Source organism: Triturus cristatus, chromosome 7 (assembly GCF_964204655.1).
Source record: "Triturus cristatus chromosome 7, aTriCri1.1, whole genome shotgun sequence".
In the NCBI taxonomy this organism is placed as follows: Eukaryota; Metazoa; Chordata; class Amphibia; order Caudata; family Salamandridae; genus Triturus; species Triturus cristatus.
In genome coordinates, this window is record NC_140590.1 from 1,817,665,456 (window position 1) to 1,817,682,057 (window position 16,602).

General features: G+C 47.4%; 1 protein-coding gene across 1 annotated transcript in view; it reads left to right on the top strand.

Annotated features, from left to right (window-relative positions):
- The window catches only part of LOC146813259 (olfactory receptor 5AR1-like), a 67,795-nt gene that overhangs the window by 12,455 nt on the left and 38,738 nt on the right, over positions 1–16,602 (top strand). Inside the window, exon 2 of the mRNA XM_085615346.1 lies at positions 8,967–9,039. Within this exon, the coding sequence (XP_085471472.1) occupies positions 8,967–9,039 (73 nt within the window). The remainder of the gene's footprint in view (positions 1–8,966; positions 9,040–16,602) is intronic.

Sequence of the window (16,602 nt, forward strand, 5' to 3'; positions counted from 1 at the left end):
TCTCTATTCCGGAAGGTTCCAGGAGCTTCTACCTACTAGGGATGGTCAGGGGAACCAGGCTAGTGATGTCACAATACCTAAGGGTTCTAGACAGCTCCTGACAACTAGGGCGCTACTTGAAAGACCGCTCCGCAGTAGCAGGGGTCTGTGGCAGCCATCTTAGTGGTAAAGAGCACCTGCACCTTAGCATTGACCAGCAATGGTAAGGTGCCCGAAGACCTAGAGCCAACCAAAAAGAGGGTGGAAAAAAAATGAGGCAAGGGCGAAAAAAAACAGGGAAGATCACCCTAGGGCGGACAGGTCTAACAGGCGTCCCCCCCAGCCGAAAGTGGGGAGACCTACCCAACCTCTAGGGAGCTCTCCTCGCTAAGGCGGAAAAACCGAGAGAGACCGTCTGCGTTGGCGTGGTCAACTCCGGGCCGATGTTCCACCCGAAAGTCCATCCCCTGTAGGGAAATGGACCACCTTAGCAACTTTGGGTTCTCGCCTCTCATTTGCATGAGCCAGCGAAGGGGGCGGTGGTCGGTCTGTATGAGGAAGTGAGAACCAAAAAGGTATGGTCTCAACTTCTTCAACGCCCAGACCACCGCAAAGGCTTCACGTTCAATGGTGCTCCACCGTTGTTCCCTGGGAAGGAGCCTTCTAGATATAAAGGCCACCGGTTGGTCTTGGCCATCCTGGTTCAGTTGCGAGAGCACAGCGCCTATGCCATGCTCAGAGGCGTCTGTCTGCACGATGAATTCCTTGGTGTAATCAGGAGTCCTAAGCACCGGGGCGGTGCACATCGCATGCTTCAAGGTGTCAAATGCCTCCTGGCAAGCAGCTGTCCAGTTGACTTTCCGTGGTTGCTTTTTAGATGTCAATTCAGTCAGGGGGGCAACGATGGTTCCATACCCCCTGACAAACCGGCGGTAATATCCAGTGAGGCCGAGAAAAGCTCGGACCTCAGTCTGAGTCTTGGGGGGCTCCCAGGCCAATATGGCCTCAATCTTGGCCTGGAGGGGCTGCACCTTACCCCCGCCCACCAGGTGTCCCAGGTAAACGACAGATCCCTGTCCGATCTGGCACTTGCTGGCCTTGATGGTTAGACCAGCTCGTTGCAGAGCCCGCAGCACCTCCTGGAGATGCTGCAGATGGTCCTCCCAGCCGCTACTGAAGACAGCTATGTCGTCCAGGTAGGCCGCTGAGAAGGACTCCATGCCAGATAGTACCTGGTTCACCAACCGCTGGAACGTGGCCGGAGCATTCTTGAGCCCAAAGGGCATCACTTTAAATTGAAAGTGGCCCTCGGGGGTGGAGAACGCCGTTTTCTCCCGTGCTCCGTCCGCCATGGCAATCTGCCAGTACCCTGACGTCAAGTCAATGGTACTAAGGTACCGGGCTGCTCCCAGCCGGTCAATCAGCTCATCCGCCCGAGGGATCGGATGAGCGTCCGTCTTGGTGACGGAATTCAAACCCCGATAATCCACACAGAACCGAAGTTCTGGTGTGGTGCCCGGTGGGGCCGCTTTCGGCACCAACACTACCGGACTTGCCCAAGGGCTGCTGGAGGGCTCAATAACTCCTAGCTCCAGCATCTTGGTCACCTCACCCTGGATACTATTCTTCACTTTGTCGGACAGCCGATAAGACTTGGCTTTAACCGGTGGGCTGTCCCCTGTGTCCACATCATGGGTACACAGTTGCGTGAGTCCAGGCGTGAGGGAGAACAATGAGGCATACTGCTCCAGTACCTGGCGGCAGTCCCTCCGTTGTTCCGGGGTCAAGGATGGGGAGAGGACCACTCCCTCTACCGAACCATCCTTCTCTTGAGCCGCCAGAAGGTCAGGAAGAGGCTCGCTCTCTTCCTCCTCGCTCCCATCCGTCACCATAAGGAGGGTCATCTCCGATCTCTCATGGTGCGGCTTCAGGCGGTTGGCGTGGAACACCCGATGGGGCTGCCGGGGGGTCTTCAAGTCTACTATATAGGTGTTCTGGCCTCGTCGCTCCACAATCTCGAACGGACCAGTCCACCGGTCCTGGAGGGTGCTAAGCTCCCCAGGCTCCATGACCCACACCTTCTGTCCAGCATCCAACTCCACCGTCCGAGCGTTGCGGTCATACCACTCCTTCATGACGGCTTGACTGGCCTCTAGATTGGTTGAGGCCTCCTTCCACAGCTTGGCCATCTGGCTGCGGAATGCCAGCATATAGCTGACAACATCCCGGGGAAGCTTCATCGAAGTCTTCTCCCATCCCTCTTTGACAAGGCTGAGGGGCCCCCTAACGGGATGGCCGTAGAGCAGCTCAAAGGGGCTGAACCCGACTCCCTTCTGCGGCACCTCGCGGTACGAAAATAGCAAGCAAGGGAGGAGGATGTCCCATTTCCGCCTCAAGTCCTCTGGCAGGCTCCGGATCATCCCCTTTAAGGTCTTGTTAAAACGCTCTATGAGTCCGTTAGTTTGGGGGTGATAAGGAGTGGAGAACCGATAGGTCACCCCGCACTCCTTCCACATGGCCTTCATATAGGCTGACATGAAATTTGTGCCCCTATCCGACACCACGACCTTGGGGAATCCCACTCGGGTAAAGATCCCCATTAGGGCCCGCGCCACCACGGGTGCAGTGATGGTCCTCAGAGGAATGGCCTCCGGGTACCGGGTGGCGTGGTCCACTAACACCAGGATGAACCGGTGTCCCGAAGAGGTCGGAGGGTCCAATGGTCCCACAATGTCGATCCCGACCCGCTCAAAAGGGGTCCCGACCACCGGAAGCGGTTCCAAGGGGACCTTCACCTTGGTTCCTGTCTTGCCACTTGCCTGGCATGTCTTGCAGGTCTTGCAATAGGTGTCAGAGGCAACTCTCATCCTGGGCCAATAAAAATGCGGGACTAACCGCGCGAAAGTCTTGTCCTGGCCCAGGTGTCCAGCTAGAGGTATCTCATGGGCTAACTCCAGCAAAAAGGTCCGGTAGCATTGGGGCACGACTAAGGCCCTTGAAGATCCATGCACCGGAACCTTCGGCTCGCTATACAGGAGGCCATCCTCCCAGTAAATGTGGTAATTACCGGATTCCTTATTAGTCGCTTGAGCTGTGGCCTGTCGCCGCATGCCTTCAAGCGTGGGGCACTCTCTCTGGCCCCGGCGAAATTCCTCCCGGGTAGGCCCTCCTTCCACGCACCAACCGGCCGGGATAGGCAGGTCCCCCACAGGAATAACATCCACCTCCGCGGACTCTGGAGCCACAACCACCGGCTCCCCTTCCATCCCACGGGGGGTAGCCATCTCCTCTACTGGTCCAACTTCGGGTTGGGCTGTTCTTTCCGGCTCCAACTCGGTGTGAGCTCTCTGCCGGGCAGCTATGGACCTTGTGACCACACAGGCCCATCCTGGTAACCCCAGCATTTCTGTGTGGGCTCGTAGCTCCACTTCCTTCCAGATATTGGTCTCCAAGTCGTTCCCGAGCAGACAGTCCACTGGCAGGGCAGGGCTCACGGCAACTTTTAAGGGGCCTTTGACTCCTTCCCACTCAAATGAAACCTGAGCCACCGGGTAATGACTCAGGCTGCCATCGGCCAATACGGCCGGATGGAACATGTCAGGGATCAACTGCTCCGGGGACACCAGCCGCCTTACTACGGTGGTCATGCTGGCACCTGTGTCCCTCAAAGCCTCCACCTACTGTCCGTTCACCTGCACCCTCTGCCGGTATTTGGCAGTATTCGATGGTAAGGAAATCACTGGAACCTCTTCCCTATCCCCCAGTGAGACAAGGGTCAGGCCTGTCCACTCCCCCTCCCTATCTAGGGGCAACTCCACCCCAAGCGCTATACTAGCCACCCCAGGGGGCTTACCTCCTGTGGGGGCGGGAGTTCTTTTGCGACACTGGACATCCCCCTTATAGTGTCCCACCTCCCCACATTCATAGCACTTGACTATTCTGGGTGGTTGACCCTTGTCAGGGTGAGTGGACTTTGGGAAACTGGACTGAGAGGGGGTCCCTACACCTTTCCCAAACTGCCTGTTTGGTGGGCCTCGGGAGAGCTCCTTCTTTTTATCTCCCCCCTCTTTCCTCTGGGGGGTGCTCTGTCCACCCTTCGGGCCATCTGCCCCGGAACCCTTAAAGGTCACTCGGGTACTAACCCAAGTGTCCGCCTCTTCCGCAAGTGTCCGGGGGTCGGTCAACTTGCGGTCCACCAAGTGTTGGCGCAGCTCCGGAAAACACTTATCCAAGAGGTGCTCTCTCAGAAATAAGCTGTACAGACCCTCAAAATCCTGCACCTTGCTGCCACGCACCCATCCATCTAAAGCCTTCCGGGCATAATCATAGAAATCCACCCAGTTCTGCGTGGTCAACTTGTGACTGCTACGGAATCTCTGACGGTATCTCTCAGGGGTGAGGCCAAACTTTTTAAGCAGGGCCTCCTTCATCACCGGATAGTTGGTTTGGTCTACCTTCTCTAGATACAAGAGGGTGTCCCTCACTACGGGAGGTATATATCGGTACAGGCCACCCCCCCAGTAGCTTGTGGGCACCCCATGGACCTTCAGGGATACTTCGTATGCCTCCAACCACCGGTTGATGTCATCCCCTACCCCGTAACTAGCAATCACATCTTTTGGGAGGTAGAATTTAGGCTCCCGTGGAACCTCTGGTACGCTGCCACCATTTACATTCCCTTGCGCACTGATCTGTAATGCTCTCAACTCCAATTCTTTGAGCTGGAGCTCATGCGCAAGCTTCCTTTCTTCCATTGCTAGCCTCTTATCTTCCTTTTCTTTTTCCAATTTTGCAAGCTCCCATCTCAGTAACCTCTCCTCCCTCCTGTCCTCATACTCCTCCGGCGAGGCACTCCTTCTAGACACACTACTGCCTGCCCCAGAACGTCTCCCTGGCGACAAGTTTTCACTGACATCAACGTGCAGCAGGTCTAGTTCTCCTGACGTGCCCGCCTCCCCTAATGCCCCTTGCTCCTCTGGCTCCTCGTCCCCTTTCCTCTCTGGGTGGGCTAATACCCATGCTTGTAAGGCTTTACGGAGCTCTTCTCCTTTGGCTCTCTTCCCAACTGCCACCCCCATCCCCTTACAGAAACTCCTCAGCTGAACCACCGAGTATTCCTCTATGTTGGCTAGCTGGAACTCCATTCTGACAGGTGGGGACCCAGACAATATGAGTGAATATCAGGACGTAGGTAACAACTAGGGCAATCCTCTGGGCACACCGTTAGACAGTAGGGGCCACCTGGCTATGCTTGCTTAAACACTAGGTGTCCAATTGCGGCGTACTCTGCTTCACTGAAGGGTGCTGCACAACTACAGGATCTCATCCCACCGCTGAGCACCAAATTATGTTGGAACTGGGGTTGCCAATTCACAAAGGTAGCCTGGCTCGTGGCAGGAAGGCACCCAAAGGCATTCTGTGTAAAGTAGCTGTGCAGCACACACATCCACCTAGGCAGAGTAACGCACGCAATGATCTGACACCACTCCACTTGTGTTTAAGAACAAGACTCTTTATGTAGCGTTTTATAGCAGGAAGTAGGCTAGCATGAATTCATTTAGATAGGAGCATAACCTCGGCAATAAATTAGCATGAAATCACTAAAGACTGAGCAAAATATTGACAGTAAATTAGCATGAATTAATTAAAGACTGAGCAAAACATTGACAGTAAATCAGCAGGAATTCATTAATGACTGAGCAAAACATTGACTGTAAATTAGCAGGAATTCATTAATGACTGAGCAAAACATTGACTGTAAATTAGCAGGAATTCATTAATGACTGTACCCCCCCACACTTCAACCCTCCTTAACAGAGTCTCGGCAACTGGGGACTATATCCCAGGCAAGGGTGTATGGCTTCCTTGAACCACCTCCAAGGGGGGGTGAATTCCTTAAGGGGCTGTAGCGCTTGCTTGCTGGCTCTCCCCAGCCTCACTCGCTCTCCTAGGTATTGCAGGTATGTCCTAAGCCTCCCTGAGCCTCATCAGGCACCCCAGGCCCAGTCTCGGTCGAGCCTCACGGTGTCTCCCCCCAGGCTTTTAGGCACAGTCTCAGTCTCTCCCGGGGAAGGGCGGAAGCGGGACTGCCTCCCTTGAGTTGGACACTTCTCGGCAGCCCCCGCGCTCCGTGAATCTCCGCTCCCTTCCCGGGGACGTTACCTGCACTCTTCGGCCCTCCAGGGCCCTTGCGTCGGTCACGATGATCTGGCGCCTCCAGAGGGGGACTGTCAAAGGAGTCACGAACCCGCTTCACTCCCGCTGGAGCAGAGCAGCTCGCGGGGAGTGATGACGAGGGGAGATGGAGGCTGGATGAGGGCGGGGGCGAGGACTATGACTCGGCCGGCACCCCCGTCACGTGATGGTGGAGAGTCTCCTCAGATCGGCTGCGGCCGCCGGTGCTTCCGCGGAGATGATTTTCCTCAGCTGATGTAGGGGTCGCGACCGGGACGGCCAGCCCCTCTTTACAGTTGCAGCTTCTTCGGGCAGCGGCGGTGAGTTTGGGGCCAATTTACACTTCACAGCTACTGCGCTGACAGGACTCGGGCTGCGGCGGTGAGTGGAGTTAATTAAGGTCTCTCAGCTGCCGCGCTGACAGGACTCGGGCTGCGGCGGTGAGTGGAGTTAATTAAGGTCTCTCAGCTGCCGCGCTGACAGGACTCGGGCTGCGGCGGTGAGTGGAGTTAATTAAGGTCTCTCAGCTGCCGCGCTGACAGGACTCGGGCTGCGGCGGTGAGTGGGGGAATGACTAGCGCTTCTCGCACAGCGCTTCAGGGCTCAGCGCCTCAGGGGAAGGACAGCGCCCATCCAGTTTAGGGCCTCTAGCATATAGCGCTGGGATCTGCAGGGGGTAACAGCGCTGACAGAGTCAATGAGGGGGCTCTGTGTAGGATACTCGGTTAGGTCCCCAGCAGTCCTTCGTTCAGGTGGTGGTTTCTTGTGGCCCTGTTGGCTCGTTGCCCTTTTCCCAGTTGAGGGGTTGGTTAAGGCAGATAGGGGGGGGGGGGGTTGAGTTGGAGGCTGCTGTCAGTCAGGCCTCTCTGGATGGTCCCCTGGGGATTCCCTCACACTGGGCCAGGTCAGTGGGTTTGGTCAGGTTTCCTCACACAACTTAAAGGGCAAGGCCTAGACCTAGTCACCCCTAGTGGTATAGGTGCCCCCTCCCCCTTCTGCCTAAAACTCCAGCACAGGGTCTCCCCAGGTCAGTGACGCCCTCCCAACTGACTAGAAAGTTTCCCGCCCTTTCTATTTATACTCCCAGGTCAGGTGACCTCTCTCTATTCCGGAAGGTTCCAGGAGCTTCTACCTACTAGGGATGGTCAGGGGAACCAGGCTAGTGATGTCACAATACCTAAGGGTTCTAGACAGCTCCTGACAACTAGGGCGCTACTTGAAAGACCGCTCCGCAGTAGCAGGGGTCTGTGGCAGCCATCTTAGTGGTAAAGAGCACCTGCACCTTAGCATTGACCAGCAATGGTAAGGTGCCCGAAGACCTAGAGCCAACCAAAAAGAGGGTGGAAAAAAAAATGAGGCAAGGGCGAAAAAAACCAGGGAAGATCACCCTAGGGCGGACAGGTCTAACACCACTGTATTACAACACTATCATATAGATAAGTTCCCAGATATCCACTGTTGGATAATCTATTGTGAACAGAAGGTGCCGCCTTTCTCACAGATTTGGGTGCAATAGTCTTTAGCTTTCTTCCTTAACCTACTTACAAAAAATGCCTCTGTGACTCACATTAGGTCGCGAAGACTTTATCTTGTTTAACAGGAAGAAGCACTTGCCAGACTTGTAAACGATGCATCACATTACTTTCAACATGCTCAATCATGCTTGTCTTTAGGGCTTACTCTATTTCCATGCTGTAGACTCACACATGTGCACACAGTAATTCCATGCTGTATATCATCATGGTGTTTTCAGTGATGTAATTTGAGATGTCATCAGTGATGCCATTATTGATATCATTTACAAGTCATGGAGTGATGTACTATGCAAGGTCATAAGCTGTGCATGGCGGGGCGCAAGTCATAGTTAGCTGAGTGGACCGTGACTCGTAAATGTCAGTGTTTTTCTAAATGTTAGTTTTTATATTATTATAGGATCTAATTTTGATCTCTATAGGTTATTTAATGCATGTATCCAATAATCCTGTAATCTATGCATTCTGCCCTGCACAATCCACTGGCTTAAAAGTGATACGTATCGTGCCAAATGTGCTGCAATTGAATTTCCTCTCCTTTACCTTGATTTTGATATTTAATGTCACTGATATTTACTGCATTACAAATGCTCTGACAGTAGTATCACTACCTCAAATGCATAAATCCTTCTGAAAACCTGCACAGGTCATTTTCAAGTAAAGCTGAACATGTGGTAATGGCATGATTATTATGTGTTGTAACACCATTTGTTTTTAATGTTATTACAATGAAAAGTCCTCACAACTCTATAGAAGCAGTGAGTTTCTTGATTGTCCTCTCAGTGGCAAGTGTGGCTTTATGTACCAATGTACCACCTTACGTTACTAAATATAGGAGATCATTATTCTTGTGTACTGGTCAGTGCTGAGAAGTGACCGATTTATTAATGTGCATAAAATGAATGTTCAATATTTTGTTATTATCATTATTATAAGTAGGAGGAGAGGCAGTAATAATAGTATTTGAAGTTATGGTAACATTAGTAGTGGCTATAAAGATCAGATTATTATTCTCATCATCACTATCATCATGATCCTCCTATAGTCAATATTATTGTTATTATTATTGTTATTGCTATTGTTAGTGTCAATATTACTACATCATCATCATCCTCATCATCACGTTGTAGTTTTGTTTTTGCTTTTTATCATAATTATGATCATTGTGATGATGATAATGCTGATGATTATAATCATCAGCAGCTTGTTCATCATATAAATGCAAGTCACCAGACTTGGGATTTTCTGAGTCATGATACATGCTGTTATTTCCATTCTTAGTGCACAGAATATTATGTACCACATCGTGAAATTCAAGAAAGGGAGCAAGCTGAGATGTAGTTTTATCCAAAAGGTAGATTTGTTCTTCAGTTCAATCGGGACAGGAACATTAGAGGATAAGATGGTTGTAGTAGTATTGAAAGTAGTATCAGGAGAATCAGCCAACCGGGAACAGTATCCCTGCTGCTCAGCCCACATACAGCAATTGACAATCCCACTCAAACATACACACAGGGAACATTCTGTGACATCACTAAGACTGGCTGAGCAGCAGAGTACAGAACATAGGGACAGGGCTAGGCAGAGAAGAGAGCAGGATACCACACTCATTTACTTCATTTTCATGTATTTGGAACAACAATTTCATAGGAGCTTACACATTAGAGTACCAGCTGTGTGAACAGTTTTCCCGTCAGCACTAATTGTTATATTTTTATTTGTTCGACTCCACTGATACTACCCTCATAGTTTAGTTTATGTTATGCTAACTGGTTCTGTTAGTTATATAAATACCACATGCTCCTTTCTACACATAGATGTACACACATTGGACCAAAAAACTTTGGCAACAATTATAAGTAATACAGATTTCTCTTTAGGAATACTGTGTGGCTTCAAATACAGCTTAATATTTGCACTGTAACTCCCCAAGGAGGTATGAATAACTGTGCAGTCCTGGTTTTTCCGAGCAAAGTTACTCATGGACTTTCAAATTCGCAGGGACGGGGTAGAGGGAAAAAAGAGTGGGGAGGTTGTTGGTTATCCAGAGTAGTTTTATCAGCTGGATTTCTAAACTCATAAAATTGACCCTCAGGTTCACACACCTGGGTACTGATGGAGCAAGGTTTCGTAAAGAATAGGCTTGCTCGGATGCAATCCTCTCAAATAACATATAATACCGTAATCAACACGATATATTGTATCTAGGGGATGCTTGCCTATGTGTATTACTAACTAATAAGCAAAGTGTCACTAAAAATGGGCGACAAAACACAGGAATTTCACTGCGCATGCATCTACTGCATCTACATAGTATGATGTTTTATATGCTTGGAGGGAAACCTTTGCAGCTACGCAATAACTTCTAAAATGGCCACTTGTAGCTCACATGTTAATGTGCATGCTTGCTTAAACTAAACCTTGCAAGTTCTACTAAAATTGCTAATGCGAAAGATATATATAAGTAAATGGGATTAGAGTACTGATAATTGGTATACAGTGAATTCATTTATTTTTGTATTCTAACATGTCTTTCTCTGATTTTATTATTAGTTTGTATTTGGGCCTCAGAGGGTGACTGAAATCCCTAACCCACCTGACCCATGCGCAAGTGCACTAAACCCTGGCCGGAACTATGATGACACCGTTGAAACCCAGCCAAGGTCAACTGGAAAGAATCTCTTGGGAACCTAACCTATCGACCCGGACAGAGGAAGCAAAATTGAACGAATTATATACAATGTATTGATTATAATGTGAAATACGGGTGCGAATAAAGCTTGGGAAAATGAATTAAGGGGTGGGAACATTGAACAATGAACCTAAAGTAAAATATTACATTTAGCATGGTGTGATGAACTCACCTCCTTGCCTTATCCAATCAGAAATAAGGGATTTCACGATATTGAAATATTAGGGGGTGGTACACTGTTAGAACTGGGGGTCTCTAGTTGGCAGAGGTAGGTACCTTTGACTAAATAGGGACCCTTGCTTCTAAGTCAGGCAAAGGGGGTTACACTACTGGATGACCCCTGCTCACCCCCTTGGTAGCTTGGCAAGAGCAGATAGGCTTATCTCAGAGGCAGTGTGCTAAGCAACACAGCACACTGGCAGGGGGCAGTCCACTCCTACAGCTTCCTTTGGGTCTTCTCCTTGGCAGAGGTTTCTTCTTGTTCTTCCAGAAGTGATCTAAAGTCTTGGGGTTTGGGTCCCCATATTTATACAACTTTTCTCTTTGTTCTCTGAAGGCAGAGAGACCTTTGCCTAGTCCAAACCAGTTCTGGTCAGTCCTGGAGCACTTTGTTTACATGACTCCTTCTTTCCTTTCAGAGTGTAGAGCAGAGACATCAGACACACCACAGGAGGTGGAGCCAGCATTGTGGAGGGAAGGCACAGCCCTATTCAGGTCCCAGGTGCAACTCCTCCCACCCATCTACATGCAGATCTTCCTATTCAGCCCTGTGCTGACTCGCCCTCTCCCCTGGAATCCCCAGCCCCTGTCACTCACAGAACGAGACACACAATACACAACCTACCAGGCTTGGACAGTTAAGCAGAAAATACCTACTTTCTAAAAGTGGTAGTTTCAAACACGGAATGTTAAAACCAACCTCACTAAAAGATGTATTTTATCATTATGAGTTCAGGCATACTACATTTGAATTTCTACCATGTTCCCTCAGTCATTTAGGATTATAAGATGTAATAATCAAACTGCTCATTCTAGCCTATGTGGAACAGGTAGCCTTGCAATAGTGAAAAACAAAAATGGCTGTAATTCACTATTACGACATGCCACACACACCAGGGCATGTCCTACCTTATACTTACAATGCACCTTGCCCTTGGGCCTACCATAGGGGTGTCTGATATGAAGATAAGGGAAGGTTTAGGGACTGCCAAGTGGGTGCACTTGGTCAGTCAGCATGGCAGTACCAGACTGCACATAGGCTCTGCAATGGCAGACCTGAGACACACTTTACAAGCTGCTTCTGTGAGTGGCACAACCAGTGCTGCAAGCCCACCAGCAGCATTTGATTTACAAGCCCTGGGCACACATGGTGCACTGTACTAGGGTCTAACAAGTAAATCAAATACCCCAATCGTGGAGTCACTAATCAGTAAATCAATTTAACATAGGGAGCACTTGCACTGTGGTACTGAATGGCAGTGGCACAGTGCCCAAAGCATCTAAAACCAGCAAAAAATATCAAAAACAGAAGAGGCAATCAGAAAAAATGGAAGGGAGACTCACGCTAATGGTACCAGGTCTAACATGCACGAACACAGAATAGTATAATTAAGGTAGGCTAGTTAGTTAGCAGTGACAGACCCGACACCGATGCTGCCACAGACTCTGTCAGAGACGCTGTCTCAGACCCTGCAGATGCCAGAGATCCTGCTCGAGAGACCGAAATACTGATCGATAATCCAATCATCTAGAAGGGGAGTCGCGGTAGAAATTCGAGGAGAGTAGTGCCAGAGAGGGGTGCGATGCTGGCGTTGCACATAGAAGAGGTCACCTTCTGGCCCTGAACCTGTCCTGATCCTTTGTCTTCCACTTGTCCTGGTGGACTCCACCTGACTCATCTTCGAGGAGTTGGGTTCATCTAACATCTTAGGTAAATATAATTCTGTGAAATCTGTCCTTGTACCTGCTCTCTGTTTTCTCCCTCTTCAGGTACTGTCATCACGATACTGTAATGAGACTTATATTGAACTAAAACTTGATTTCTTTCCTGAATGAACCCGATGTTGTCAAGTACTTGATTTTTGACTCACAAAATTTTGATTAGATAAATCTTTTAAAACTCATTCAGTCTGTGGTTATTGGAGAAACCCTTACATGTTATTTCTACCTATTCTACAAGCTACTAGATTCATTGACCAGAGGACATTTATTGTCAAGGAGATTGGATTGGTAAGATTTTGGTAAAGATAATAAAATCTTGCAGGTAAAACAAAATTGACTCAGGCGGTACTACTAGCTTATTTGTTCGAATGTTTATGGGCCCAGGTGTGTATATGGTGTGTGAGTAACCCAAGCTGGTAATCCGCTATATCAGTTTTACTTGGTAGCAGAGCTATGGTTTAGTGTTCTAGTTAGTTAGATAGAAAATATTGTGGATTGAATTATAGATTTATATATTAACCAAACCCGTTTGTATTCTGTTTTATGTTGTCTGGAAATTCCCTGGAATATTGAATAGCGGATGGCGATTTGAAGCCACACTGCAGTGAGGTTACTTGTCTGGATTAAGAAGGTGCTGAAAATTATGCAGGACTAGAAGCACTGATTTAGGGATTAGTTTCTTATGTATAAAAGTTAGAGAAATTGGTAGCAAACGAGTTTGCTGGTGAAACTTTGGTCTTTTATCACCAAATGACGGTGCCTGAGGGGGGAGGAAGACGAGTGCCTACTTGGCGCATCTTTGCCAGTAGATCAGTCAGGTCCATATATTGATGGTAAGGTAGAAGGAAATGACATTTCCTTTTTATTGGACACTGGTGCTACCCGTTCTACTGTGAGAACAGCAGACATCCCAAACCTACCCCTCTCGGGAGAAGCGATCCAAGTAGTGGGCATTTCTAATAAACAAATTAGAACCCCTGTTACAAAACCAATGGAGGTATGTATTGGCAAATTCATACGTTTGTAGTGTGTGACTCCAGTCCTGTGAACTTATTAGGAAGGGATCTATTGTGCAAAATGAATTGCACCATATTTTGCACACCGGATGGTGTTGCAATTCAGACAAAGACAGAATATACAAAATCATGCTAGCCAAACAAGGAACAGAATAAATGAATTGTTTTCCATAATGACCAAAGATGACTTACCAAATGAGTTCAAAACAACAGTGAATCCTGAAGTGTGGGATTTTACAGGAAAAGAGGTGGGATTAATGAAAAATGTAGGTCCCTTAAAAGTGACTGTAAAAGAAGGTGCAGTTTAACCAAATACACAACAATACAAAATGAGTCCTGAAATAAAAGCTGGTGCTGCAGCAGAGATTGATCGAATGGTCGAACAAGGCATTTTAAAAGAAATAATGAGTAGTGCTTGTAATTCATCTACAATTGGCATCAGGAAACCTAACGGAAAATATAGGGAAGTACAAGATTTACGAAATATAAACAAGATTTTTGTGCCATGTTGCCCTATGGTACCTAACCCTGGAGTGATATTGTACCAGATACCATGGAAGGCAGGATGGTTTACCGTAATTGATTTGTGCCAGGCTTTTTTCTTCATTCCATTGCATCCTGATTTTTTATTTTCTTTCCAATTTGAGGATCGTATTTATTTAGGGGGTGCAACAGTAGGGTAAGTGTTGGATAGTATAGGGGTAAAAATTACTATTCTAACTCCAGGGGGTGCAACAGTAGGGTAAGTGTTGGATAGTATAGGGGTAAAAATTACTATTCTAACTCCAGGGGGTGCAACAGTAGGGTAAGTTTTGGATAGTATAGGGGTAAAAATTACTATTCTAACTCCAGGGGGTGCAACAGTAGGGTAAGTGTTGGATAGTATAGGGGTAAAAATTACTATTCTAACTCCAGGGGGTGCAACAGTAGGGTAAGTGTTGGATAGTATAGGGGTAAAAATTACTATTCTAACTCCAGGGGGTGCAACAGTAGGGTAAGTGTTGGATAGTATAGGGGTAAAAATTACTATTCTAACTCCAGGGGGTGCAACAGTAGGGTAAGTGTTGGATAGTATAGGGGTAAAAATTACTATTCTAACTCCAGGGGGTGCAACAGTAGGGTAAGTGTTGGATAGTATAGGGGTAAAAATTACTATTCTAACTCCAGGGGGTGCAACAGTAGGGTAAGTGTTGGATAGTATAGGGATAAAAATTACTATTCTAACTCCAGGGGGTGCAACAGTAGGGTAAGTGTTGGATAGTATAGGGGTAAAAATTACTATTCTTACTCCAGGGGGTGCAACAGTAGGGTAAGTGTTGGATAGTATAGAGGTAAAAATTACTATTCTAACTTCAGGGGGTGCAACAGTAGGGTAAGTGTTGGATAGTATAGGGGTAAAAATTACTATTCTAACTCCAGGGAGTGCAACAGTAGGGTAAGTGTTGGATAGTATAGGGGTAAAAATTACTATTCTAACTCCAGGGGGTGCAACAGTAGGGTAAGTGTTGGATAGTATAGGGGTAAAAATTACTATTCTAACTCCAGGGGGTGCAACAGTAGGGTAAGTGTTGGATAGTGTAGTGTAATATTATGCGTTGTAATGGTATGCGTTGTAAAGGTAGTATGCGATGTAATGGAATGCGTTGTAAAGGTAGTTTTTAAAAATGCGTTGTAGTGTCATGCGATGTAATGGAATGCGTTGTAGTGGATGTTGCATTGTAAAAATTGCGTTGTAAGTGTAGTGCGTTGTAAAAGTTGCGTTGTAAAGGTTGTTCCCCGCTACTATATTCATTGACCAGAGGAAATTCATTGTCAAGGAGATTGGATTGGTAAGATTTGGGTAAAGATAACAAAACAAAATCTTGCAGGTAAAACAAAATTGACTCAGGCGGTACTACTAGCTTATTTGTTCGAATGTTTATGGGCCCAGGTGTGTATATGGTGTGTGAGTAACCCAAGCTGGTAATCCACTGGATCAGTACTCCAAGGGTAGGAATACTGGGCCAATAATTATTGTTTAAGCGATACCAACCTAAGGGCCTGCTCCTTCAAACCTGTAATCAGGCCCTATACCTAAGATTGTCTTCTTAAGGCCACCAACTTTGCGTTCTGTGCTTGGTTCATATTCTCTAAATGACTAGAGAAAACCACAGGGGTAATACAGTCTAAAGTTAATCAATGTATAAACATCACTGCTGCCCTGTACTTGTAAAGAGAGGATAAACTCTAGCCATAAACAGTGCACGGGTCACCTAAACTAGTGGAAAGATGCACTATTGTCATTAGTGTACCCCTCTTCCTGACCCTCTGCCAAACATCCACATCTGCGGTTCTCAGATGTTGTCTTTCCCATTTTATGGCTGTGCCAACCCCTACTATGAAACAAGTAGCAGAGAGGAATTGCCATAGTGGAGAGGAATGGAGGAAGAGCTAGTGTCCTTCCATATACAAATCTTCAGAATGTTTTATTCCAATGTTTGTCTCATTTTACGTACCTGGTCCTTTTTATTTTACAAAGACTAGAGTGTTTTGTCAGTGTATGTAGGAAAATGGCCCTCTTTGAGCTGTCATCCCAAACATTTTGCCTTTCTACTCCTCTTTTTTCTGGCCTTGTTTTTATTGGCTTTAGGACTCTGAGAATGTTACCACCACTCACCAGTGCAATAGTGCATGTGCTCGCTCCTCTAAACATGGCATAATTGGTTTACACCTGCTTGGCATATTTAGTAGTTTCACTTGTAAGTCCCTTCTAAAGCAGTATAGCATACACCCAGGGCCTGCAAATTAAATGCTACTAGTGGGTCTGCAGCACTGATTGTGTTGCCCATACCAGTAGCCTTCCAAACCTGTCTCAGGCCTGTAATTTCAGTGCCAGTGCATCTAGTTTACTGCAGATTCGACTTGGAATTTAGGACTGATTGCCAAGCCTTAAACGCCCCTTTGATTACACAAAAGTCACACCTGAGGTAAGACCTAGATAGCCCAAAGTACAAGGTGTTGTGTCAGTAATAATAAGTAATAATACTATAAACCTTTTTCAGCGGTCACAAACAGGACAATTTCATGTTTGCCATCGCTAAAAAGGGTCGTAAATCTGACCCATAGTGACGAAAAGCCTATACCTTTATATAGAAAGTATGCCTGACAGAACAGGTGGTTGGTTTGTGGGCATTTATTGCATTGTGATGTAGTGTTCTTGAAAGAGGTGAATCATAAACATTTTCCTAAATTGATACAGTGTTGTGATGTTGTGGTGATCCTGATGGAT